We start from the raw sequence: 27794 nt of genomic DNA, 5'->3' as shown, positions 1-27794 counted from the left end.
CTTCAAACAAAACTATAATAAATACTTAAAGACCCCCTATAGCAAAATAAAATCACCAGTTACCAACCACTTCATAGACACAAATTACACGACACCAACATTAACAACCTTGATATTCTAGACATACAAAGAATCAACCATACGTTAATACAGTAGAACATTATGAAATATAGAAATAAAATAAATAAATTTAATGAACTGAAAAAACCAACATATTTTTTGACTACATTCAAAAATATGTGTCTTACAAAAACAAACTGCCAGCATTATTATCAGCTGTCACTAGGGTAGGATGAGGCGTGTCAAACCTCATGAATAAAAAAAAATAAAGGTAACATTGTAACTTGTATGTAACTTATATTCAATTGTTTTAGATGTAATATAATAACACTTTTTTGACATTGTGTTAGTGTTTAAATGTTGACATTCTCGCGCATGCGAGCTGTAACATAATAAGCTTTGTTGGAAGAGGAAGGTAATTATATTTTTTCTCTGGCCGGCTGGTAAGCGAGTAGAAAGGGCACAGGCACTCTCAGGCAGGACTCAGAAGGAGGCAGTCCAGCACTCTCTCTCTGGACTTGGAAGGAGCAGGATCCAGCCATTAAGATCGGCAATGTAGCAAGCCTTCGTGATGTAGCAAGCGTCCGGCCAGAATCAAAGGGTGAATGAATCCCAACATTAAAATTACTATTTTTAAGGCAAATTACATTAATAAAACTTAAATCTATTCAAACATTCAAATTTCTAAGCGTATTTCAGTTTATTTAATAATGATCCTTCAAAAAACCTAACAAAATTAAATTTCAGTAATCATTTTTATAAAACATTTTCATTTTTCTTTTTTTTTTGTGTGTCGTTCTTGGCACATCATCGGAGCAGGGCGAAGCGAGAATGGCGCAAAGAACAGTAGCACCAGTCACTGATCTCAAGAGCAACTGAAAACATTTTGAAGTAAATTGTTAAAATTGAGTCATTAATTAAATTTGGTTGAGTTTAAAACAATAGTTTTAAATACTTTTTTCTTTTCTGAGATCAATAATTTTATTTGAATTAACATTAAACACCTAAGAACTTTATTTATATTGGCAATTTGTTAAAGAATAAGGTTTTTTCTAAATTCAGTTATAAATTTGTTAATCAATAGAATTTTTTCCTCAAATTCACATGACAGCTTCTAAAATAATCTCTTTCTAATTGTCAAATTACTTCTATATACAAAACTGGTGTAAGATAATATGCTCTTGAAGTTACAGCTGTTTTTTATCTCTGTCATTCAATTAACTTCAGTTTAATCATACTGTTACATTCTGCCTTCTTTATTCCAGAACTCCATCAATGATCTATTTTTCTAATTCTGTCCACTATGCTTCTTCCCCTGCCTCTCCCTTGAAAGTATATTTTATTTTGTTGAACACTAATTTATCAAATTAGATTCAATCACAGATAAACTTTTCAGTTAATGATTTTTATCTGACTACCTGTTTCTGTTTTTTTGTAGTACATGAGATCTTGTAATTTAAAACTAGTTGGTTAGGACATCCTCTTGAAATCTATTTTTGAAAAGATATTAATACAATTAAAAAGGAAGGAAGATCGGAGGTTATGGGACCTATTTTGCAAAATTTTCATGGAAGTACTCACATCTGACAAGTGAAGAGAAAATTTTTTAAGGAATGTAATAGTTGCATTTAAATCTAAAGAAATATAGGAAAGAAAATAGAAAATATGTAGTGGTTTCAAGAATCAATCACACATATAGTTCAGTTCATCTACATTCTTCCAAAAAAGTCATACCTTTCCATTTCTGTTTTTTTAATTACTTAATTATATTAATCAATAAATTAAAATTTTCTTCATAGAAAAACCAGTCTATAAGGAGTATCAATGTATAAGATAATCCCTGATTTTAAAAAATAATTAAAGAAAAAGGTTGCAAGTTATTCCTGCTAAATGTAGTCATTGGGAAAACCACTGAGTTTCAGAGCAATTGCTCTGAGCTTAATGACTTTTTCGCTCTGAAACTCATATTTTACTGTTCCTAAACGCAATCTGTATTGATCTATTCTAATTTCTCAGTATTGAATTTAAGCATCTTTTTAGTTCATTTCTTGAAATCCTACCATGGGTATTCCAAAACATCAAGCTTTCTGTTTCCTTCTCTTATGTTTGTTAAATCTTTGCCTAACATAAACCCAAATTTTTCAGTACTGATCTTGACTTCAGTTTGCAATCGCTTCTTAATCATTCTTTTCTGAATGTTCACTAATTACCCTTAAACTTCAAGTAGGCAGGACTAAAGGTAAAAAGGAATTTTGTAGAAAAAGTTTATATAAATAAATTTGTAACATCAAAAGTAGAATTTATTTATAATAATATTACTAACAATATGATAATAAGAATAATAATAATAATAAATATGAAACAAATTATAGACGTTTATGAGATATAAATAATTTTTGTCTTTTTTATTTTTTGTTTTTAAATATAATTTTTAAACTCATTCACCATAAACTTATTTTTTCTTGTAAGTTCATTCATACAAATAAATAAACATTAATTTTAAAAGTACTTGCAAAATTATTAGAGTTAATGTCTAAAACCTAAATACTGTTTAAAAAAAACAACAATTAGTTATATCACCGAAGTGATTTTATGGATATTTATCATGAAACTCTATTAAACACAGTTAACACAGATATTATCATTTACATAAAAACATATTTTGTGTTGGCAATAGAAGTTACATGTTGTTAGGTGTAAACATCAATAACATTAACAATAAATATGTTAATGAGCATCTCATGATGCTCATGAGTAAAAGTGTTAAGTAATTAAAAATATGAAATAGTTATTTATACAAGATCAGTTCTTGTCCAGTCGATGTAAACTGAAACATAACAGTTGTCCAAGATCCATAATGCAAGAATCATATCACATTAATAAAATTATCCAAAATAATTTGAATTTCATTTTTAGTGAAAAAAAGTGATGAGTTTTTATACAATAAATTATGATGACATGCATGTGGAATAAATTAAAAATATTAGAGAATAGTAAATCTCAAAAAATGACTGATAAATCAGTTTTAACTCACTTAATGATGAGTGACATTTAATGACATCACCCATTATAAGAAAAATTTAATAAAATGTGTAAATTTTACTTTCATTCATTTTTTACATACATCTTACACAAATTCATGAAAGTACAAACAAAAGAAATGATAGATATAATTTTAGTTTAATGAATAAATTATTATGCTTACCAAAAATGAATGAATTACGTTATTATTTACCAAAATATATCATTCTTTATAAAAATCCTCTAATGTTAAAACTAAATTCTACAGTTAACATTTTAATGTGTAAAAAGTTTTACAGTATTTTAATATATTTTTGTATTCAGTTATCTGTTATCAATGCTATTAGTAGTATATTATTTTTTGTAAAAAAGAAACATACAATATACTATTGCTGGGTTGCTATTGCTAAGATAATAATTTTATTTAGATTGTTGTTTTGATAAGGAGTAAAGTAAGAACAGGTGGAACTTATTATTATCTAATTTAATAGAGGTGAAAATTAAAATTATTCCTCTACATTGAATGCAAAAAATATATCATAATATATTATATTAATACAGTAATATAAATTTGATTGTTTTTGTTGTATGTGTATACAAACTACAAAAAAACATAAAATTTCTTAAATTTCTAATTACTAAAAATTGTTGAACATTACAATTTTGTATTATTTATCATATCTATGACATGTGATTGTAAATTAAACTGATTATAAATACTGGTTGTATATATAAGTACAATAGCTTTTTGTTGAATAATGTTTATTTTAGTGAAAAAAATCACTAAATTTTTTACCTGATTAATCAACTCCTCTTGCATACTTTTGTTAAATAAATAAGGTAAAAATATAACATCATAAAAGACAAATCTAGAGTAAATTACAATTTAAGAAATATTCAATATTATTATGTTAACTTATTAAAACGTCTAAATTATATAATCCATATAATATATATATATATATATATCTGATATCTAATGTATACATAAAACTCTAGTGGTTTCTGTGAGTCTGTTACTCATTCATGCAAAAACTACACAACTAAACAACAAATTGAGTTGAAAGTTTCATGAACATAATTTTTATACTTGGAAAGAACATAGGATTGTTGTCATAGGAAGTTTCAAAATGGTGGCTGTTTTTATAGCTTACAGTAACTACCATATTTTGTTCCTTGTTGATATTCAATTTTACTATGGCCAAACCGCCATCAGTCAAATTGAATTCAGAGACCACTTGCATTATTTGAAATTAGATTTTCTACAAATAAAAAACTCTGTTTGTCTTTTTCTATATTTTTTTGGTTACTGAGAAATGTAGCTTTAAAGGCGCGACAGTATATGGTACCAACATAGCCACTACCACTGTTACTGTGTGTGTGATACAACTTGGTGCACCTGCCTCCAATTGCTTGACTAAAAAAAAAAATAAAATAAAAGAGAAATGAAGCTGTGGTGTATGTTGAGTAACACAAAAAAACGTGCAAAATACATTTTCATCCATGTAAAATATGGGTAACTAGCTATAACTACTATTTTTAAGAAGGGGGCAAACTATTCTGCAACCATACTTCAGACACTCAAATTTTGAGTCCTGTGCTGATCAAACTGTTGCTGTGATGAAATGATGATACACTAACAATTTTTTATAAATTGAACAGCTTTAGTTGTTAGGTATCATAATTACTCTCACAAGCATGAGGATAATGACCACAGTGACCAGCTAGTATACATATATATATATATTTTTTTTAAAGATATTTCAAAAATAAAATAAAAGCTGTTGAAATAAATCATAAATTCCGTAAAAAAAAGGAAAACATTGAATTTGACCCACACAAACACAGTTTATAATAACATGCAGTTAGTGGGTTTTACATGCAGTTAGTGTATTTCCTTCTTTCAATTAATGACCGAAATATAAATATAATAAGATTTAAAATAATCAATTGTTGAATGACGACAAGAAAAAAATCATACAATTCTCTTAAACTAAAGCAGGACTGCTGCTTCCTGACTGTAAAATTATTGAGCAGTATGATCTTTTAATTTAGATAACATTTCCTCCGCTAGATAATTAGGAATTATAATAGTCACCTAGTTGGAAGAAGAACACAGAATATTTCAAGAGTGTAATAAGAAGATTAATGTATGCATTTTACAGAATTAAAGAAATCTTACAATTTTCTGATTTGCTGATTGTTGATAGAATAATATTTCTTATCCTTTTGTATTATGGAATTATAATTTGGAGCAGAACTTTTACTCATCACCTTAAAAACTTGCAGATTATTCAACATTTAATTCTAAAATTAATACTTGAGCACCAATAATCTTTCCAACTTAAGATATTTGATTGGTCACTGTATTTAACAAAGAATACTGAAACACTATACTTTACTGTAAAATAGATTTTAGCTCTTCACGTAGTCAGTATTAGATTTGAGGATAAATGTTGAAAGGTTAAATCTAAACTTAGATAAAACACAATGCTTACATAACAAAACTTTAAATATGTGAAACCAAAGTTCTACAGTGCATTCAAAAAGTACCTATGCTGTTATAAACATGATTATATCTTAAGAAATTATATTCTATGCACTGTGAGTAGTCCTTTCTGCAAAGGTTGGTATTCCTGAATTGTGTGCTATTTGTTTCTGTAATCCAGTCAGGCTGTGACCTTTAGTTGGGAAAGTGTATTTGGTACTTTGTTGTTCATTTTGTCTTTGTTGCCTTTGAACGATTGAGACTATGTCTTTCTGTATATGCTTAGAATGGTATTAACTTTGGAACAGTGAATATTTATTTTAGAGTATGTCTTCCTTGAGCATGATGAATAAACACAGACCACCTGACTGGTTTTTCATTAGATTTCCATGAATACTGGTTCCTATTTGATGTAGTGTTAAGAACATTAATCAAGAAATTTAGGTAGATGAAATCAGTAAAGGATTATGAGCAAAGAGGTAGACCATCAGTACTTGAAGAAAAACTGCAAAATATATCAGCTTCTATGTAACATAGCCCCAAAAAGTCCATGCAAAACTTGGTCCAACAGAAAAATATCATTGTTGCACATAAGGCAATCTATTAGAAGCTTAGCCTTATCCCAAATAAAAGTTGTTGAAAAGTTATTGGCCACAGACTGTGCAAACCAAATCCAAAGTGGACAATTCTGATGATATTTTCGACCATGTTTTCTACACTGATGAGGCATGGTTCCATTCATCAGGTTTTATGCATGCACAGAACTCATGTTTATGGTGTGCCAACAACCCACTTGCCATATATGGAATTCCTCTACGTGACCAAAAAATTGAGGTGTGAAGATATCTCTGAAAGGGTCCACGTAATACAGCTAGGTGGACATAAAAATAAACACAACAGCACAGCTAACAGTCATAACAAAAGGGGTTATAAATTGGTTTTTCAGCAGTGAAAAGAATAGTGGGTTAAGTTTATACAGTAATAAGCAACTATTTCAAAGAAGACTAGAATTAGTAGCCACAAGATAATTTATTTGTTTTCGCAACCTATGATTTGATACCTTTGAACAGGCCTCATTTGTATTTATTGGAGTTGTACAAAACAATTTTTAATCATAAGTTTTTAATTTTCTAATTTCAAACTATAATTTTGTAATGTATTTAAATGTAATATAGAGTATTGAAATTTGTAAAAATTGCTTGAGTATAGTTATGAAAAGAAGAAGATTATACAAAAAAAAGAGAATTCAAATAATATGCTTAAGAAAATCATTCATAATAAAAAAAAAAAGTTTTTTAACAACTAGAAATTTTTGGTTCTTTTGTCATTCAACAGTGAAAAATCTACAAAAAAATATTTCTACTTATAGTCTATGAATGATACGGGTATATTGAAATACTTACAAAGTTTTAGAAGATGGTAATTATAATACTGTGATTCTTTTTTTAAGTTGCAGCCTTTTGATTAAAATTATTGGAAGATCTTTTTTTTTGTAAATTTTAAATGACAACCCGGTATAATTAGAAAATTGTTAAATAATTTGTTTACTAAAAAATTCAGTGTGTACAAATAATTGATAATGTTGTTTACATCAAAATAAAGAATATATGTATAAATCTAGAACACCATTTAAAAAAAAAAGGAATATTGATTGATAAAAATCTGATCTTTCATTTAAAAAAAAACACTGCTTTAACATCCTAGTATTTTTAAACTATGAATGCATACTAATGATTTTGAATATTTAAACACAAGCACTAACAAAATAACACAAACGCAAACACAGACATTCAAGAAACTTCATTCGCAATACGTCTTTTGTTGTTTTTTTTTTGTTGCAAAAGATGCAGAAGAACTGCAACTGTAGATTTAAATAGTCTATAAAATGAACTCAGAAATAAATAATCCAATCTTCATGACAAAAATAAAATTAAAGTTGCAGAATAACAATGCGATCTACCTACTATGATTTTTTGATGCTTCCAGCTGAAGAAGTTATAACTTTACATTAAAACTGATAATTGATAGTTTTAGGATTAAATTTAATTAATTAAAATTTTTTTATTATGTCAAATTATCATGATAATTAAATAAATATTAACATTCAGGAATAATTAATTAAAATAAAATATAAAATGTATTGCCAATCATCACTTTTATGATTGAGTGTTAGTTTCTTTGATTTCTATCTATAAGTTATGTCCAAATTAAAGTCAAAGTAGGAAAGAATTCACTCCATATTATAAAGTTGTGAAGTGATTAAATAAACAAATAAAATAAAATATAATTATTAATTTAGATTTTTCAGTAATCTTAACAAGTACTTTTAAAAAAGTTATAATACATAAGTATTTTTATAGCATCACACACTCTGCTATCACATCATTACCATCATGATCACATTTTTACAATAATAATAATAATAATAATATCAACAAATTTTTTAAAAGATAATTATACATTAATTAGTTGATAAAATTAATTCATTAACTATACTGGTTTTTTTAATCTGTTTGTGTGTATATTTTTGTTTAGTTATTTTTGTAATAGTAATTATAATTAGTAATAATATCAGTATATGGTATATATATTTTTTGATTAAGTCTTCTTTTTCCTTAATTCATTATTATTATTATTTTTTTTAAATCAAAGTAATATTTTACATCTTTATCAGGAAATAAATTATATATATAATTTTAATTCTGATAAAAATTTTTCTTTTTTATTAATTATTAATGATATTGTAAGCACCAACACTAATAATATAACATGTTTAATCAATCAATTTCCATCATAAGCTTTTTATCGTTGTAAACATTTATTTATTTTAATTACAATAATTAATTAAGTAATTGTAATAATTAATTACAGCAATCACATAAAGATACACTTATAATATCATATTATATAAATCAGGAGCTATTTATTTACAATTCATATTAATGACAATTGATTAATGTTAAAAACGATCAGTCTCCTTTGCAATAAATAATACGGTGACTAGTTTTTATTTTTTATTTTTTTTTTTTATTTTATTTTATTTTACAGAATACAAAATTATTGACGATATATATTTTTTCTTTTCACATTATATTCTTTATTATGTTTCATTTTATTTTCTCTCTGGTTTTTTTGTTTTGTTTCATTTCTTTTACATACGTTCGTTCTTCTTGTTCCCTGTACACAGGCACTGGACAGATAATATTTATTTAATAAAATAAATGGTGAAGTCATTGTCAGCATTTTTTAAAACTATTAAACGTATTAATCCTAGCATCATCTTAGTATCACCTTAATTATAGTGAGATTTACAACCAACCATATTGGGTGTGATGCTGATCTGCTACTTGCATCACTACATTCACCTGTAAAAAATAAAATAAATAAATTACAAAAAAATCATATTTTAATACTAATGCCAAAGAAACAGCAGTGACTCTTTTTTTTTCAGGAGTTCTTTAAATCCCTCAGCAAGATGGACCCAGCCCTGCGGAACTAAAAAATAGAGATCAAAAATAAAATAAACAGCTGAATGATAAAAATAGATGATCATTTGAGTAGAAAGCGTAATTTATTGTCTTACTTGGAATTAAAATACTTGTAGCATTTAGATTGGTTTAGAATTTCCTGTACCTTAGAAACATAATGCAAACCATAAGTAAGATTAATTTTAAATTTATCATCAATTTGTTCTTAGAATCCAGATAACAGGCTTATATTAATGTATTTAACTAAATCAATAACTAAAAATTAGTTGTATTTACATATAACATCCTAGAGTGACCTAGAGAGACTTAAGTATAAAATTTAATTTTGATTGTAACCAGTCGATCAAAGCAAATTCATAATGTCTCATTGTATATTAAATTAATCATCCCTACGTTGTAGTAAATTAATTAAAAAAATAAATTAACTTACCAAGTGGAGTAATATTAAATGATAAATTATGATCAGTCAGATGTGAATTGGTATGCCTATAACATGATTCAGTTAAACTTGAAACTTGAACAAGACCATCTTCATGACTACTGTACATAACAAAACAATATCTACGAGCACCTCCTGAATTACGAGCTAATGGTAATGCTATCAAATAACGTGTAGTTCCATTACCATCTGACCAGTCACCATGACATGAGTACGCTGAAACAAATAATATTATAATTATTATCAGTATAATATTAAAGAGAATTCAGATTATCCTAATTTTTCGTAATTCTATAATACTTGCCTATGACCTGTTTCTAATTAGATTGTACTTTTTATGTTACTCAAATTTTTATTACTTGTTATTATATATACAAACATATTCACAAAAATAAATATGCCCACAAAATAATATACTGGTGTTGATCAATATACTGGTACACTGATGGTGATTCATTAATAATAAAAATAATAATTAAATACTTTATTCAGATCATAACAACTTTATACATTATGAGGTGTGTGAGAAAAGTAATGAGATTGGTAACAGTGCGAGCTGTCTGGCAAGGCTGTGTCTACCGGTCTGTGCTAGACGGGTTTGTTCATCCCTTCCACAGCTCTGTACGAGTTTCAACTCCACTCAGCCAACACATTATTTTTGACAGCGCCATCAGTGAAGTTGTGTTTTTGTTGTGTGTTATGAAAATGGAGCATTGGAATTTAGAGCAACGTTGTGCAATCAAATTTTTGTGTTAAACTTGGGGAATCCGCAAGTGTAATCTTTGAAAAGTTGAAACAGGCCTACGGGGAATATTGCTTATCAACAGCACAAGTTTTCTGCCAGCACAAATCATTTTTGGAAGGCCGAGAACATACTGAAGATCAACCTCGCTCAGGGAGACCTCCAACATCAAAATCTGATGAAAACGTTGAGCATGTGTGGGTTCTTGTGAGACTGCCGTTTAACAATAAGGATGATGAGTGAACAGTTAAATTTAAACACTTTCACCGTACATCAAATTTAGACAGACGATTTGGACATGTGAAAGGTTTGTGCGAAATTGGTGCCGAAAAACCTCACAACGGAACAGAAGGACAATCGAAGAAACATGTACGTTGATCTTCTTGAGAGGATTGACAATGACCAAGATTCTTCAATCGTTTGATCACAGGTGATGAACCCTGGATATTTGAGTACGATCCTGAAACAAAGCGGCAAAGCGAGAGTGGCACACTCAGTCATCTCCTCGACCGAAAAAATGTCGAATGAGCAAATCAAAGATCAAAACCATGCTGATTTGCTTTTTTAACAGTAGGGGTGTCGTGCATAAAGAATTTGTTCCTCCAGGACAAACTGTCAACCAAGTATTTTACAAAGGTGTCCTTGAAAGGCTCAGGAAAAGAGTGATTCGTGTTAGACCAGACATTGCAGACAAGTGGATGCTTCATCATGACAATGCCCCATGTGACACAGCCATTTCCATCACAGAATTTTTTACCTCAAAACGCATTCCTACGATTCCTCAACCCCCCTATTCACCCGATTTGAGTCCTTGTGACTTTTTCCTTTTCCTAAAATTGAAACATGTCTTTAAAGGACGTCATTTTGGAACTCTGGAGAACATTCAAAAGACTGTGACCGACCAGTTAAAAGCCCTACCAGTTGAAGCCTTCCAGCGCTGCTACCAGGAGTGGGAACAACAACTTCGCCGGTGTATAGCTGCCCAAGGGAACTACTTTGAAGGGGATAATATCGTTGTTTGAAAAAAATAAAAACTTTGGTAAGTAAAAAGTCAGTCTCATTACTTTTCTCACATACCTCGTATATAGACTATGTTAAGAATGGTAGGGTTGCTGTTCCATGGATAAAAAGGAACTGCTTTAACATTTACGTGAAAGGATCAAGGGAAAACAAACAACAAAACAAATCATATTCAATAAAACACACACAAAACAATCTCTCAGGGATATCATAATCCCAAACTCCATTCTCCTAAACACAACATAAACTTAGTTGCTCTGACTGCACTAAGTTCTGTACTGGATAAATAGAAATTTACTTAAACACATAATTCCCCTAAATGTTTATCATATTTAGGTTTTATTTTTTATCTATGATCTACTTCAGAATCTATTTTTTATCTAAATTAATGCTATGTATTTTTTTGCTCTGGTTATCTGTGTTTTTGTTTTTATTTATTTTGTGTAGAAATGAATCATAATTACATTGTTATATTAATCCGGGTGAGCAGAGGATTATATTGTTTTTAATCTGTTTATGTTGTTTATATTATATTGTTTTATTGACTTATCTGTATTAATAAAGGCATATTGGTTTGCCTATCATTATTGATTTATTTAATATTATGAAATTTTATTTCATTTAATTATCTTATTGTGATGATATGATTTTTTATTAAAGTTGGAACTCTTAGTTACATTTGCAAATTGGGTTTGTATATTGCTCATCAGCTGCATAATATGTAGAACTGATTTCTATATTTTCAATACTTGTACTAAATTACAGAAAGGAAAACCAAAACTGTTTTTATATTTCTTTAAAATTGTTTATATACATAATTAAATTATGTAAATATGTAGTTCTGAGTCGAATAACTCAGTGAAGAAGATAATAGAAAACCATTTAACCTCTCACTTTTCCTAGTAAGCCAGGCACATGATTCTTGTTATCTTTAACTTAACAGTCAAATGGATATAAATTTTAATCTAACAAAATATTTTGATGAATTTTAGATATTTTTCTGAAACCCACCAGGTTGGTTTAGTGGTGAACCTGTCTTCCCAAATCAGCTGATTTGGAAGTCAAGAGTTCCAGTGTTCAAATCCTAGTAAATACATTTACTTTTATATGGATTTGAATATTAGATCGTGGATATCGGTGTTTTTTGGTGGTTGGGTTTCAATTAACCACACATCTCAGAAATGGTCGAACTGAGACTGTACAAGACTATACTTCATTCACACTCATACATATCATTCTCTGAAGAAATACCTGAACGGTAATTCCTGGAGGCTAAACAGAAAAAAAGAAAGACAAAAAAGATATTTTTCTGAACTTCAGGTAATGAACAATAGGGTTTGAGATTTGGACAAAATATGACAGTCAGCATTGCAGGACACATACTCTATCTCCAAACATAATTATTTCTCTTTCTCTGTAATTAACCATTAGTCTAGGGTCATAGTTCCTCTACTAATGCGAATGAGAAGGGACATTATTTCCTGTTTTCCATCAATTTCTTTTTTACTCTTCAAGCACTGGTGCTTAAACACATTTACATAAAGAACAATTCTGCACTATTTACAAAATAACATCATAATTCTAAAGCACAGTATATGATAATGTTACATAAGTTCAGATAAAATCAGACAACTTAATTCACCACCAAATTCCTACAGTTCATGTTAGTTCTGTTATATTTTTTTTTATTTAATTACTTTTTTAATTGCAAAAACCGAATAGTGGAGAGCCCAAAGAGAATTGCCGAACAAATGAATAAGAAATCAACTTCATAGTTCAACATTTGGGCATACAAGTTGTGAAATTATAAATATCTATAAAGATAAAAAATTCCTATACAGCCATTATTTTGTGATTTAAACAAAATTAATAAAAAGATAAATGCAATAAAAAAGATCATTAAAATAATCATGTCTTTATTAAAACAAATGTGTCTCTAAAGATTAAACATGTGCTTAAGGCAAAATTGATTAAAGTTAATAAATATATTTCTATTAAAATTACTTGTTTGGATTAAATAATTACATTTATAATACTAAATTTTTTAATTCAAATAATATTCCAGAAGTCAGTAAGTTAAGTATCTAATGCAGCTGTTAATTTAACAATTTCACCCTTTATTCTTATAATTAAGAGTTCATGTAACTTATTACATCCCTGGATCACCAGAGAAGAAGGTTGTTTTTATTAGAACTAAATGCTCAGTACTGGCTAGAAGGTAGTATTAATGAACCACTAAGATTAATATATAACATTCTGGTCGGCAGCCCTCAATCCAATCAGTTTATATCTCACATGGAAAGGCAAATGCTAACTATCTGTACTACTCTGACACACAAATACTATGTTATATAGTGTATTATTAAAGAAGCTATTAAATAATAAACTATAAACTAATGTGTTGAAACATTTTGTATACATTTATTACCTGAAACAATCTCAGAAGGAGAAGATTGTACACTACTGCCATCTGTTGAGTACCATTTTAAACCATTTGCATTATTATTAATATCTTCTGTACTTGAATCCGAAGGACAAAACAATTGGGTTTGAAATTCCATTGTATGTAAAGCAGTGCAGCCAACTGATAAGATTTGTGTATTTCTTTTCTGACATTGTGAAGGAGTTTTCATAGCCTGTATTTCGTTAGGTTGGCTTGGATTTGTTGCACTGTTTAAACGAGTGTTTTCATTTAATGTTACAGTATACCGTCCAGAATATGGACACTTTCTTGCACGTGGTGCTGAGGCTGTAAGAAAGGATATTTTTTAGAAACTATTTCTATAATATAATAAAAAAAATATAATTACTTTTAAACATTATACTTTTATAAAATGTGCTTAATTACATTTTAAGGTTTCGTTAAGTGCCATTACTATAATGTGTAACATCTTAATCTGCCAATGAATATTTAATTATTGATGTATACATTGTTCCAGCCTACCAGATGCCACTATTGTATAAAAAATGATGGTGACCAGTTTGTTTGATATCTAAAAAGTTGGTTGAATGCTAAGAATATCACAAATTTGACTTCATAATTTTAGAATTGTAATAAAGTGATAGAAATGAATTTGCTTTATAAATATATGCATTAAAAAATCAGATGGTAGATTTTTTTTACCAGTTAAAAATAAATTTATTGTATGAAACAAATATTCTTATGTTTTATTTTGAAAAGATAAAAAATTTTCTATTTTACATTACAAAAAGATAAACTTTTTAAGCATATGATTCACTTAAAACAATGTTGATCTCAGACTGCTAGTTTCTTTTTTCTTTTTTTTTATAAATACATTTAACATTATTTAATAATTACTGATCAGCATGATCAGTAAATACAGTGTGATCACTGTTAATACTCTATCTCAGAGAGCTAGTCTTTTTTTTTTATAAATATATTTAATATTAGTTAATACTACTTACTGATCAGTGTTGTATAAGGAAGAGTCTGAGGATTAAAATTTGATGACAGGCAAGCTTCTTCTGGATTTTGAGTTCTATTTACTGTAAAAAAAATTAAATAATTTAAAAAATAATAATGAAATTTTAATAATGAATAAGTCATATTTCATTTACTTAATCATTAGTGAAATATGAGTACTCAGAAAATAAAAAAAATCATTTTGGAATTAAAAGAAAAATAAATCAGATATGCAGTTCTATGGTTTGAACAAAATATTGTTCTTTGCTTATCCCGTAGCAGTCTGTTTTGGCATTTTATGGATGGCATCCACTAAAATAAAGTTTGTCCAAAAAGAAACTAAATATTGGAAATAGTATATTATTGTATAAATTCTCACACCTTCATTCATGGTATTGCACTGTGAGATTCTTTAAGAATAATATTCCATTTCGATTCTACATTTTTCATTTCCAGTCTGTATCTATATGTAAATAAGTTTGTTTCATACTTGCAATGATTTTCTGGTGAAACAAAAATTAAAATTTTTGAAAAGCAAACATTTTGTGTGAAATTTTGTTTCAAATTGGGCAGGACATTTACAAAAACTTTGAAAATGTCAAAAAATGTAAATGTAAAAATGTAAATAAACAACTGTATAACAAATATATATCATTTTAGTTAAAAATTTGTGGTTTCCTGTATTTTATAGTGAAACTCACCAAGTTTCTTTGTTCTAACTTGATAATGATTCAAGTGAAAGAGAAGTTCTCCATTCACTACAATGTCTGAATCACAGAAGGTTCACTGGCTTTTGTTTAATAAAATATGAATGAAGACCTTGTAAAATTTTCAGTCAAACTTGCACATGAGTACAGAAGAAAATATTGCCTAATGTAAAAAGTATTATGTAATATTTCATAAATTTAAAGAAGACAAGAAGCAATTGTGAATATCTGGAAACTGATAAAATAGTGATAAAAGAAAATGTAGAGAGTCATGTTTACATTTACTTAAGTATTGAAAGAATCTATTAACATATTTCACATTTCATATTGCTCATAAAATCTACATTATCTAAATCTGTAAACTTTTGAAACTATAAGCTATATCAAATTCTATAAATAAAATATTATTAATTCACACAATCAAATATGAAAATTAGCTCAATTTTGTACTTTATTTTATTTTCACTTAATTTACTTTTGTTATAGATCTCAATTTGTAAAATTCAGAACAAAATGAGTGTGGTCTATTGTTCACAGAGCTGCTAGTTAAACGTTTTTTGGTTTATTTCAATCCACTGCAACAAATAAATTATTAATAACAAGATTTTTTTTTAATATGTGTTTCAGTTAATTCTTTTAACATGAAGATTTCAATTATAAAACTTTGCATTATTGTTTAAAACTTCTTTTTGTTCCTCCCTGCTCTCATTGGCTAATGATCTCACTAGTGGCAGCTCACAAATAGGCACTGTGAAAATGCAGCATCCCCTATTTCTACTTGCTACTATCAATAACAATTAATATAATGAGTCCTTTTTTCTTTAATTCTTTCTTTATACTTGTACAATATATAATCGTTAAGCTTAATGTCAGTAGCCATCCTCCAGTTTATGAAAAAGATAGAAAAATCTTTGTATGCAACTGTGCACTTCACAGTTCCAACGACATGGTGTTTGGATATTATGCACATGTGCATATCGGAAGCTGCACGCGAGCTGTGAGGGAGGCTGTAAGTAACTCCAGCATTGCCGACCCTGGTGTGCAGGTGGAAGGTAGTTTTTTTTACTCTGCGTGTGTATGGAACATTCCTTATTTGTTCCCTTTTCTACTTTAGTCGGTGGAAGGAATATGAAAGTGGTTTAGTTGTTTTTTCAAAAGTAATCAGAAGATGGAGGAAAGCACGGGCTCTTTGATTGTCAAATTGTCAAAAACACACTGGAAGGGCAAAAGAGAAGGTAATTAGTAAAAACTAATTATGCATTTGTTTCTGTTTACATAGAAATTTAAATAAAGTACTGATACTGTTACTGGACCTATACTGGACTATACTGTTTTTAAACGAACATTTTATTAAGTTATTATCTAATAATACTAAAAAATATTATCTGTATTGACATTTTATTATATTATTGACGTATTCTTGAACGTGATAAAGTTTAGAATTAGATTATTATCCTGCTTCCAGCAATTCTATTTCATTCATTTTTTTCGGTTCTTTTATTTTACAGAAAACTTTAACCATGGCCTTTAAAAGGCTCAGAGAAAGTTTTCTGGAGCAGCACCCCCACTAATTTTAGCTATAAGCCGCCATTTGTGTTTATGCATTATATAAGTCTTTATATTTTTTTTTTTATTAAAATTTTTGCAAATTTTTATTGAAATATGTCTAAGATTATAAAAGGTGGAAAAATAAAACAAACTATTTCATTTATATGTAAAAAACATATTCATTTAACAGAACATAATGATAAAATCAAATTCATCTACTACCTTGTTCATGTTATTGGTTAGAACAGAAAGGTATATTACATGATACAGATATAAGTATGGAACTTCAGCTAAAACATTACTCAGCTTTAACCTGATAAAAGGTTTTAGAAATCGAAAACTTTTCTCTTCATGTAAAATAAATATTTTCAATTATATATCGCAAAACAAAAATTTATCTTTGAAGTATTATGTCACATAAACTATTTAGTAGAAGAGATTTTGAATATTATAACACGTTACTAATTATTGTTGTTAAAATAATCTTTATTTAATATTTTCAGTTATAAGATGTTATGGTATAATTTATTAATTTGGAATTAATTAAAAATTACACTTAATTTATTCCACTTTTGCCAATTTTTTTTTTGAGTTGTATATCTTCAATGTTCATTAAGGAATGTATAAAAAAAACTATTGTTTAGAAATATTTTAGAAGAAGGATTCTTTTTTATCAGTAGTTCAAGTGCATTAAACATTTTTTTATTTCAATTTTAATATTACAACCATTAAAAAATATTATATCTGTAAGTAAAGATAAAAATATAATTTTACTGAAATTTATGTTGTAACAACCCTATAATTCTATTAAGTTATATATATATATATATATATATATATATATATATATATATAACTTCATAATTTCAATTAACAACAAGAAAGAAACTGTATCTTTTTTAACAGGTGGCCAATAATCCTAGCAGATTTAATAGAAATTCCATTTTTCTTTTTAAATCATTTTTCCAAAATGTTGTTGACTGAAACATGAAATCACATACATAGAACTGTTAAAAAAGAGATTCACTTTAAAATACTATATCTTACTTCTATTACCATCTGAAATATCAATTTAAAAAAAAAATACAGCCACCATATTGAAATTAATATCAAAACCACTATTGAAAATATTTAATTTAATGTTTATTTATTCTTAAACATAAAATTAATTTTTATATAATTTCTTAATGAAGTTATGAAATCATGAAATTGCATTGAGAAAAAAATAATGAAATATTTTTAATACAAAACTTTCAGATTTTCCTTCAGGCATCATATAACATGCAGAAATAATACATTTTTAATATTGTATAAAATATAATAACATTCTATTTAAGTGGTTTATAAGATATTTATCTTTAAAGATAACTTTTTTTTATATACTAATATAATTTAAAAATAATATTGTTAAAAAATTTGCTAGCTAACCTGATTGCTGTAACTCAATTACATGAGCTTCTCTTTTGTAAAACATCATACAAGCAAAACCACTTTGACTGTAACAGAAATAAGTAAAAAAATTATTTATTTAGTACTTTTTTTTTACATTACTATTTGAGAAAATAATATATTTATTTTAATATAAAATTTGAATGCAAATGAATTAAATCCAGAACTCTGTGTAGTAGATTATAATATAATATTAACCATTCATTCCATTATATACACACTTTGTAATGGAATTTTGTTTGTTTTTTCTCTATTCTTTATTGTTATTTCACAGGACGAACACCTGGAAATATTATTATTGCTGAATATTATGAATAATATGAATTATTATTATTATTGAATACTAACAAATAAAAAGATATTAGTTTACAAAAATGTATACAATTATCTAATCTTGTTTGACATACTAAAAAACAGTTGACATAAAAAGTATATAAAAATGTTTACAACCATAAAGGTGTGAAGTAATAAAGCCAACAGACTGTATAAAGACTTTCTCTATAAAAAAAATAAAATGACAAAAACAAAACTGTATGAAAATCCAACATTTAAGAAATTTTATACAGGAATTAAGTTTTTTTATCCTTCATCAAAAATAAAAATGTAAAATAATAATGTAATAATAATCATAATTCTGTTATTTATGATTTGTAAATGAAAAAAATTAAATTAAAATAAAAAAATACATGAACAATAAATTAAAAAATAAAATATAATTATTTACAATAAATAATGAGGTGTATGCATCATTTATTCTATAGCTGAATATAGGAAATGTTTACATTGCATTTTTTCTTTGTAGGTAATGATGAATGAAGGTATGGATCCTTCACTTCTATTTTCCCTAGTAAAGGCAGCAATAAATACTTGTTACTCTTGAAGATGGCTATGATATTTCTTTGGATAATATTATTTATTTTACATGTTCCACATTAGGTCACATACAACTATTTGATTGTAAGACCTAATGCAAACATACACAAAACAAGATTAATATAACTCAGATGATTTCCACCTGAATTAAAGATAAAAATCATTAAGCAGACAAAACCAAAAGGTTGATGTCAGTTTAAAGGATCTGTAAAAATATATTTTTTAAAAATTCAACCATAAAAGGGTAAAAATAGGGGTTGATCAAACTGAACATAATATTAGCCAATTTTCCCTATATGTAGCTGGAGAGAAGAAATATGATTATATTATGATCTCAGTTTATTTGATTTAATATTTAGTATAAATTTATGCACTTCACAAAGCAGCAGATTTAATTTTGACAGTCACTTATAAAAACAGAACATGCATACTGACAATGTTTATATGAGTATATAGCACATAAAAACCAAGACTTCAGCACACTGACCTAAAATTAATAAAACACAAAATTGTATAAAAAAACACATATCAAAATAAATGAACTTTGCATAGATTAAATACATTATTTAATTATATGCTTTAGGGGTTTCTTAACATTTTTAAAGAGTTGAAATAATTTGCAGTTGTTAATAAGATGCTAAGAAGATAGGCCAAAACACTAAACACTAGACTAGGCCAAAACACCTATAACATTTATTTAACATTTCAATAAATATTTAAAATCTTTTTCTGTTGAAACATATTGTTTTCATGCTAAATAATTTTATTAATTACTAAAAATATAGTTTCACTAGTATATGATAAATGTATACTTACCAACCAGTTGTAAGATGTGTTACTAGAACAGCTTGCAAATCTGAGCCACCTAATAAAGAGTGGCAAACTGCACGTAACACAATTGATGTTCCAGATGTGACTTTTAATGTACCATTACGAGGAGAAAAATGGTAGCTATGTGAATAATCCAAAGTATGCCAGCTATGATGTATTGTTAACCATTGAGGGAATCTACACGTTCTACTGCTACCATGATGGCTCTCCACTGCAACAATTAAAAAATACAAAAAAATTAAGTAATTAAATAAGTAAACTGATCAGCATGATGAAAAATTATATTATGTATTAAAATATAAAAATATAAACTTTTCCAATGAAAAACCTTTATAACAAAACATTTTTAGAAACTTAATTCAGAAGGTTTTTACTCATCTTTACAACCATCATCATCAGTGAGTGACTGGTGCTGCTATTTTCACACTAGTGTTAACAGATGATACTGCTGGCAGTTTTTATGAATTAGAATGTAGTCAAAAAGTATGTTTGATTTGAATTGTTTCTGTTTATTTAATTTATTGCTGTGTATTATTATGTAATTATTATGTTTAATTATTCTGTAATGCTTAAGTTAATTAATACGGTAAATTAAAAAGTCAAAAGGAAACTAATTTATTTAAATTTCAAAATTAGTGTTACATTATCATACTTACATATCTTTTAGTTATTGATTAATATATGTTTATAAGAAATTGCATATTATTGTTATTTAAGGGAAAAAATTGGCAACATCTGAAAATTTCATGGTATTTAATCCAAGCTTAAAATTTAACACTAACTTCTAGTATTAAGTTTATACATTATTGTTATACCTGAATGATGTTATATATATATTCTTATTCAATTAAATATTTTCTTAACTAAAGGAAAATTAACAAATTTTATTAAAACTAAAAAGAATAAAAGTGCTTTTTCAATTTGAAAATGTTGATTTTTTGAGGTTGGTGAAGATAGGAGTTAGTTTATAGTTGGTAGTTGTTTATAATCTGGCACTGAAATTTGTTGCAATCAGATTGTTGGTTACTAAACTTATACTGTTGTGGTTTATATCAATCAATATTATAATTATCAATAGTGGGCGAGTGTTGATAGGAAGCATAGCGTAGAAAAGACAATGAAGAGACGGGGCCATGCTGTACATGAGAATTCTTATTTGATTTATTAATCTACACTTAAAGTAAACTGCAGGTTGTCAATTGTGTATTTATTTAAACCACTTGGCAACAAAATTAAAAAAAAAAATTAAAGATATAATTGTTTACTTTTATTTTTATTTAAAATCTGGACAAGCTTAAAAGAAACACTGTCTGTATGGTTAAAAACAATTAAAAAATATAACATGTGATAAAAATTAGAATAGAGAGCAAAGAAAAAATTAGAAAGATTTCTACTGAGAATGAGCTAAATGGATTGTCTTTTTATCCTAATTTTCTTAATTTCCTTAAATTTTCATATGAAAATACTTTGAATATTTGAATTACAAGTTATACATACATCATTAGATTGTCATAATTAAGATTATCTGCCTTGAGGCAGGTCACTTGGACCATGTCTTTCTCCATTCTCTTAATTTTCTAGATAAACTTTTGAATCACTCATAACTTCTACTTCCTTTCAGATCATCTATAATATTTATTCTTTTTTGATCTCAACTGTAAGAAACAATAGACAAATTTATGGGAACTATGTTTCAAAGTGGGGTATATTAGCCATTTAATCCTCTGATAAGGAGAATGAGTACCATTTTGTCAAACCACTTTTAAGATATAACACCACTTTTTTCCATTTTTGTGAAAATTTAATGGAATCAGTCCTCCAAATAAACAAACTTGCATATTAACTTTTTCTTCTTGGTGTTATAGTTCATGTTAAGCTTTGGCCTCCAATAAAATGCCATTTCAGTCATCTCCTATTAACAATGCTCTCTGTTAACTTTGCCAAGCTCTAATACCCACCTTGACTAAATTTTATCATGCTTAATCAATTTTCTATTTGGGTGACTTCTCAGTTTCCTTCCCCTACAATTTCTACATGAATCTCTTCGCACTTCTTATGTTGCATGTCTCTCCATTTATCTCAACCAACCTACTACCCTCTCTGTAATTTTAGTTACTATTTCAGACCTGCCATACAACTCTTGTACTCTGCATTGGAATATATCTTCCATTCTCCCTCTCTGTTATTGTACCATCTGTTGAAATTTGGCGCTGATTATTTTAATAATTTAAGTTTTGATTTCTTGTTATTATAAATATTTTATTTTGATTGAAATATTATATATATATATATAAAACATTAATTGTTTGAATATGTTTAAAATATAATATTAATTATAATTGTTTCATTGAAAAGTAAATATTACTTTAAGTGAAATGACTGGAACTGAAGTGGAATTGAACTGGCATAGAAATTGGTATAAGGATTGGAATAGGACTGGCACTAATATAGTGAAGAGCTTGCTTATATAATGTTGGTGGAACCGCTGATTTGTCAGGAGCCGAGTGCATCTGAAAGGAGTCGAGTGAAGTGTAAAGAGCCGAGTGAATCTGACCGAAGCTGAAAATTGTTAAATTTAAAATCCTGTATTAAATAAAAATTAAAGTTCCAACATTTAATTAAGTAGGAGCAACAAAAAGTGAACATTTATAAGAGAATTTAAAAATTAAATACGTCATTTAAATAACCCTGAGTCTTAACACCATCAATTTTCCACAATTTTCTTTCCCAATAACCACATTATTCTTCCTTTTTTTTCAGGATCCATGGTTTCTTACCCATACAGAAACATTGTTTAATATTTGCTGTTTATCATTCTGGATACCCCTCAATAAAAGAGATCTGCTCAAACTGTAATGGCAGTAATTTCCTGCTACAATCCTTGTACATATACATCTTGTTTATATAATTTGTTACAGATCCTGGTATCTTCGAGTAAGTTCATGACTCTTTCAAACTTACTATAACACAGTTATATATATTGGTGGTTTTGCTGGCAATTTCTGCTGTTACTATACATGCATTTGTTATTTTAATTATTTACTAAGAGACCAGACTTCTCAGTACTCCTTAAACTCAAAAACCTCTTCCAAAGCTAGAAACCACCACTAACTCATCAACACAGGCCATATAAAGCATTACTGTTCATTATAGAATCTTTGAGTATTTCACCAAGCTAATGTATCAAGTTTCATGATAAAATGACTATAAACTTCCATTGAGGTATAAAACTAAACAGCAGTAACACATACACATATTTTAAAATTTGTATGTATGTTACATAACTTAAATGTTATGTTACTTTTCCTTTTTCTTTTACTGTTTAGTCTCTAGAACCGCCATAAGGTATTATTTCAGAGGATGAATGAGGATGATATATATGAATGTAAATGAAGTGTATTCTTGATCAGTCTCAGGTTGACCATTCCTGAGATCTGTGGTTAATTGAAACCCAACCACCAAAGAACATCAGTATCCAAATCCATATAAAAGTAACTGCCTTTATTAGGATTTGAACCTTAGAACTTTCGACTTTGAAATCAGCTGATTTGTGATGATGAGTTCACCACTACACCAACCTGATGGGTTAGTTTACTGGTAACTTCTTTTTATTTGAGGTTATATTTTTATATTTACTAATTTAGAAATGCTATCAAGATGGCTCTGTTACTTATCTGTTGCAGTATTGTTTATTTTTCATCTTTACTTAGGGTAGTTTTCTGATTGTGCAAGTTTATATTATTCTAGTATTTCTTGTTTTAAAAATAGTTATAATGCCTTGTTCTAGTACTCCAATAATATAAAAAAAATAAAAATTAATCAAGAAAACTAAGAACCTAAAGGTGGGACCTAATCAAGCTAATTCTTCACCAGCAGTTCTTCCAAAAAGCTACATGACTTAGATTTAATTTATAATAAGTTTAGTTGTAAAGAACAATTCAAAAGTGGAATAGTATATTTAAATATTTTATTTGAAGTTTTTAAAAATTTCATGGCATGTAAAGAATGTAAAAACCTGTCAGCTCACAGATGCATTCGTAGAAAAAATTCAAACCTGCTACCTGCAGAAATGTTAGTAATTTAGAGATAATGCAACAATTCATTTGGGCTATGTATTTTCATCTTCTGTCAACTGATTGACCAGCATGCAGTCTACGCCCGTCTGGTGTTGACACCTGGTGCAAGTATAGCAAAGCTGAAATTGTTGGAGGTGCATACAATCACACAATGCAATGAACATACAATGAATGTGAACATACAATGCAGTGTGCATACAATGAGCACACTGTTCCTGCAGCAGTTACGGCAGAAATAAAACCAAAAATTACGGATCTATCACAGACAGAACTTTTAAAAAATTGTCTGCACAGGCGTGCTCAGAATCCTTTTTTCTTTTTTTCTGTTTAGCCTCCAGGAATCAGCATCAGGTATTACTTTACAGGATGAATGAGTATGATATATATGAGTGTAAGTGAAGTTTAGTCTTGTGCAGTCCCACGTCAAACATTTCTGAGATGTGTAGTTAATTGAAACCCAACCACCAAAGAACAACGTATCCACAATCTAGTATTGAAATCCATACAAAAGTTACTGCCTTTACAAGGATTTGAACATTGGAACTCTCGACTTCAAATTCAGCTGATTTGTGAAGACACATTCACCACTAGACCAGTCTGGTGGGTGCACTCAGAATCCTAACGAGAGTGTAAAATGTGTCGTTTGGACACGGCTGCCAAAGACCACTTTCTTTGGGATGGAAAGTTTTAAACTTTGTGTATATGATGCTGTTGGGTGTTTTAATGAAGGCAATATAATTAGATGTAAAGTGTTTCAATGGTTACGTTTAAGTCTTGGTTGTAGTACGACAATGGCAGTGATAAAAGTTGACATGAAAGTTAGTATTGAGCTAAATATACTACATCATATAAGCAAGCTAAGCCTTCTAAAATGCAGTTGATATTCACCTCTATTAGTGATAATTTACTGTGTTCATGTTAGGGATTGGCTTGGAGTAATGAGCATCATCACTTTCAAAGAAAGTTATTCTTTCTTTCAATTAGTACCAATTGTACCTCAGATGGTTTACATACATTACACCCATAACGAATACTGAGATAGATAGTGTAAAGCAACAAATTATGATTCTTTTTTTGAGGGAAACAATGCAACATATATTCTGTCTCAGCTCAGCAGGGTAAACATGTAAACGTATGGTAGATGCAGATACAGAATGTTATAGATACATATGAATGTCTTTATGTATTTAAAAAAAATCTTTTAACCAACATATTAGCATTTTTAGACTGGAGGATCTCAAAATGTTAAAAAAATAAAACTGTTATAAGGTAATAATTTTTTTTACCAAGAGATTTTTTATATTGATTTTAAGTTATTAGTATTGTACAGACTTAGTTAATATTTATATTTTTGATGAGTAATTATTATTTTTTAAATATAATTACTTTATTTTTTGGCTCTTTGAAGTAATTAATAAAATTCAAATTATTCAACCCATCATAAAAGAAAATAATATTATCATTTCCCGTAAAATATTTAATGATTACAAAATTAAAACAAATGTTACTAATTTAATGATTGTTATTCTTTGTTGATATATAAGTTTGTACAAAACAATTGAACTGTAAACATACTATAACCCTGTACATTCTGGGTGTATGTACATATTTATAATGCAAAATTGTGTTTAGCCTATATATGTTGGGAAATTGTGTTTATATAAGCAGCTTAGGAAACCAACCATCAAAAGAGGTAACTTTGTTTAGTAAACATGAGTCTATAAATACATCATTACAATGTTATTAAATACCATTAATTAACAGACAGTTAAAAAAAATCTTATATTAAACTAAACTTTAAATAAATTTTTTTCTATACAAAAAATTATTATTTTTAAAGTACTTTAGAAAAGAAAAATAATTTTCTTTTTAAATTAACAATGTTATTTCATCCATTGTGAGTGAGTGTGTGTGTATGTACTCATAATGTTTATAAAAATAAACATTAAAAAATAAAACAGACCCTGAAACAATATGGGCTAGATATATTGATATGCCAAATAGCTTAGTAAACTTTTTGAGCCCTAACAATAATTAAAAATAATGATAATATCAAATATAAAAAAAAAAAAAAAAAAAAAAAAAAAACAATAAAAATTGACATCACAATTTAGAATTGTTATCATCCACAAAAGAATGTGTCCATTACACATGGAAAATAGAAATAATAAGTAAATAACTTCAAAAAAATAAAAATAAATAAACAACATAAATAATTAACACCACATTTACAACAAAAAGAATGAGAATCAATGGACATCAGTGTTTTTAAAAGACCCAAAAGAAATGTAGTTATCTGAAGAGATAATACAAGATAAAAAATTGTAAAAGAGTTTCCTTGTAATCTTGTAATAAACAGCAGAAGCAAAGAGAAACCAATAATGTCTGTCAAGAATACAGAAGATAAAAACAAAGTGAAAGAGTAAAGAACTGTTGAAGACCAGGAAATAAAACATCTAAAAGAGAAATGAATCCAAAGTATAGTTTCACTGTTACTCAGTCAGAAAACTCAAAAAAAATTTAAAAACATAATATATACACAACATTTACCAGTAATCGTATAAAGTTACTAACATTAAAAAAAAAAACTGAATTGATAACAAAAAAGACGATATTACAATTGTAAAATAAACAAAAATTCTAATTTTGCTAGTCTTGGTGGTGGAATGGTTGCATCTCTGCCTTTAATCCAGAAGTTCCAGGTTGATTTGTATTGCCAGGCATGGCATTTTTCACATGCTACAAAAAATTCATACATCGCTGTAACTCTTATTGGGTATCAGCCTGCTGTATGAATAAAAAATGGATAAATACAAAATAAACATAAATTCATTATTAACTAATTGTCATAAATTAAATTAATTTTAGTACATCTCTTAAAAATTATTCTGTCTGAAGAACAATACTTATTAATAATAGATTTAAAGAACACATAACAACATAGAAAAAAAAATCACAGTAACTATTAAAATAAGATATAACAACACATGTATTCAATAAAAAAACAAGAAACTGTCAAAACCAAACAGCTAAAATAAATAAAAAATAATAGACTTTTGGAATAAATAAATATTGATAAAGTATAACACTTTACAATAAAATGTGCATTTTAAAATGATAAAAACACTCCTTTACATAGGCATTCACTTACTGGATACACTTAAAACCCTGAAAAACAGAAATAATGGTAAATCAAAAAATTCATAAACAAAACAATAGAAAAAACCTGTTATGACCCAAAACAGAAAAATTCCATCAGGAACAGATGTTTTAAGGGAAAGAACTAAATTAGTTGTCATAAATAAAACAATTCACTAACTTAAATGAAAGTTATTATTTATATGTGAATAAAAGTTAAATAAAAATGAAAATGACTGCATATCTCCATCAAGCCCACTAAAATGCTGATAATATTTAGTCACACAAGTAATACCTTTACTCTGTACACTACTGAGATGGTGTATAATGAACATCATTACTCTCAGAGTAAAAAACTCTGATTGATTCTTGTACCTCAGGTACTTTACATAATTCATAGCTATAAGAAACTCTGAGACATTTAATTTAAAGCAAAACAATTCCTTTCTATTGTAAAATAAAGAGTTACCATTTTGTACTTAACATTTTT

General features: G+C 27.6%; 1 protein-coding gene across 1 annotated transcript in view; it reads right to left on the bottom strand.

Annotated features, from left to right (window-relative positions):
* Positions 1 to 2319: 2319 nt before the first annotated feature.
* The window catches only part of LOC142332859 (uncharacterized), a 424861-nt gene continuing 399386 nt past the window's right edge, over positions 2320 to 27794 (bottom strand). The window contains exons 8-13 of the mRNA XM_075379534.1: positions 20076 to 20301; positions 18366 to 18433; positions 14685 to 14765; positions 13687 to 14007; positions 9488 to 9712; positions 2320 to 8934 (exon numbers count right to left, since the gene is read on the bottom strand). Of these exons, the coding sequence (XP_075235649.1) occupies positions 8846 to 8934; positions 9488 to 9712; positions 13687 to 14007; positions 14685 to 14765; positions 18366 to 18433; positions 20076 to 20301 (1010 nt within the window). The 3' untranslated portion in view covers positions 2320 to 8845. The remainder of the gene's footprint in view (positions 8935 to 9487; positions 9713 to 13686; positions 14008 to 14684; positions 14766 to 18365; positions 18434 to 20075; positions 20302 to 27794) is intronic.

Source organism: Lycorma delicatula, chromosome 12 (assembly GCF_047948215.1).
Source record: "Lycorma delicatula isolate Av1 chromosome 12, ASM4794821v1, whole genome shotgun sequence".
NCBI classification, from domain to species: Eukaryota; Metazoa; Arthropoda; class Insecta; order Hemiptera; family Fulgoridae; genus Lycorma; species Lycorma delicatula.
Note: the sequence above shows the minus strand (reverse complement) of the source record. Positions and strands in the feature narration are given on the sequence as shown.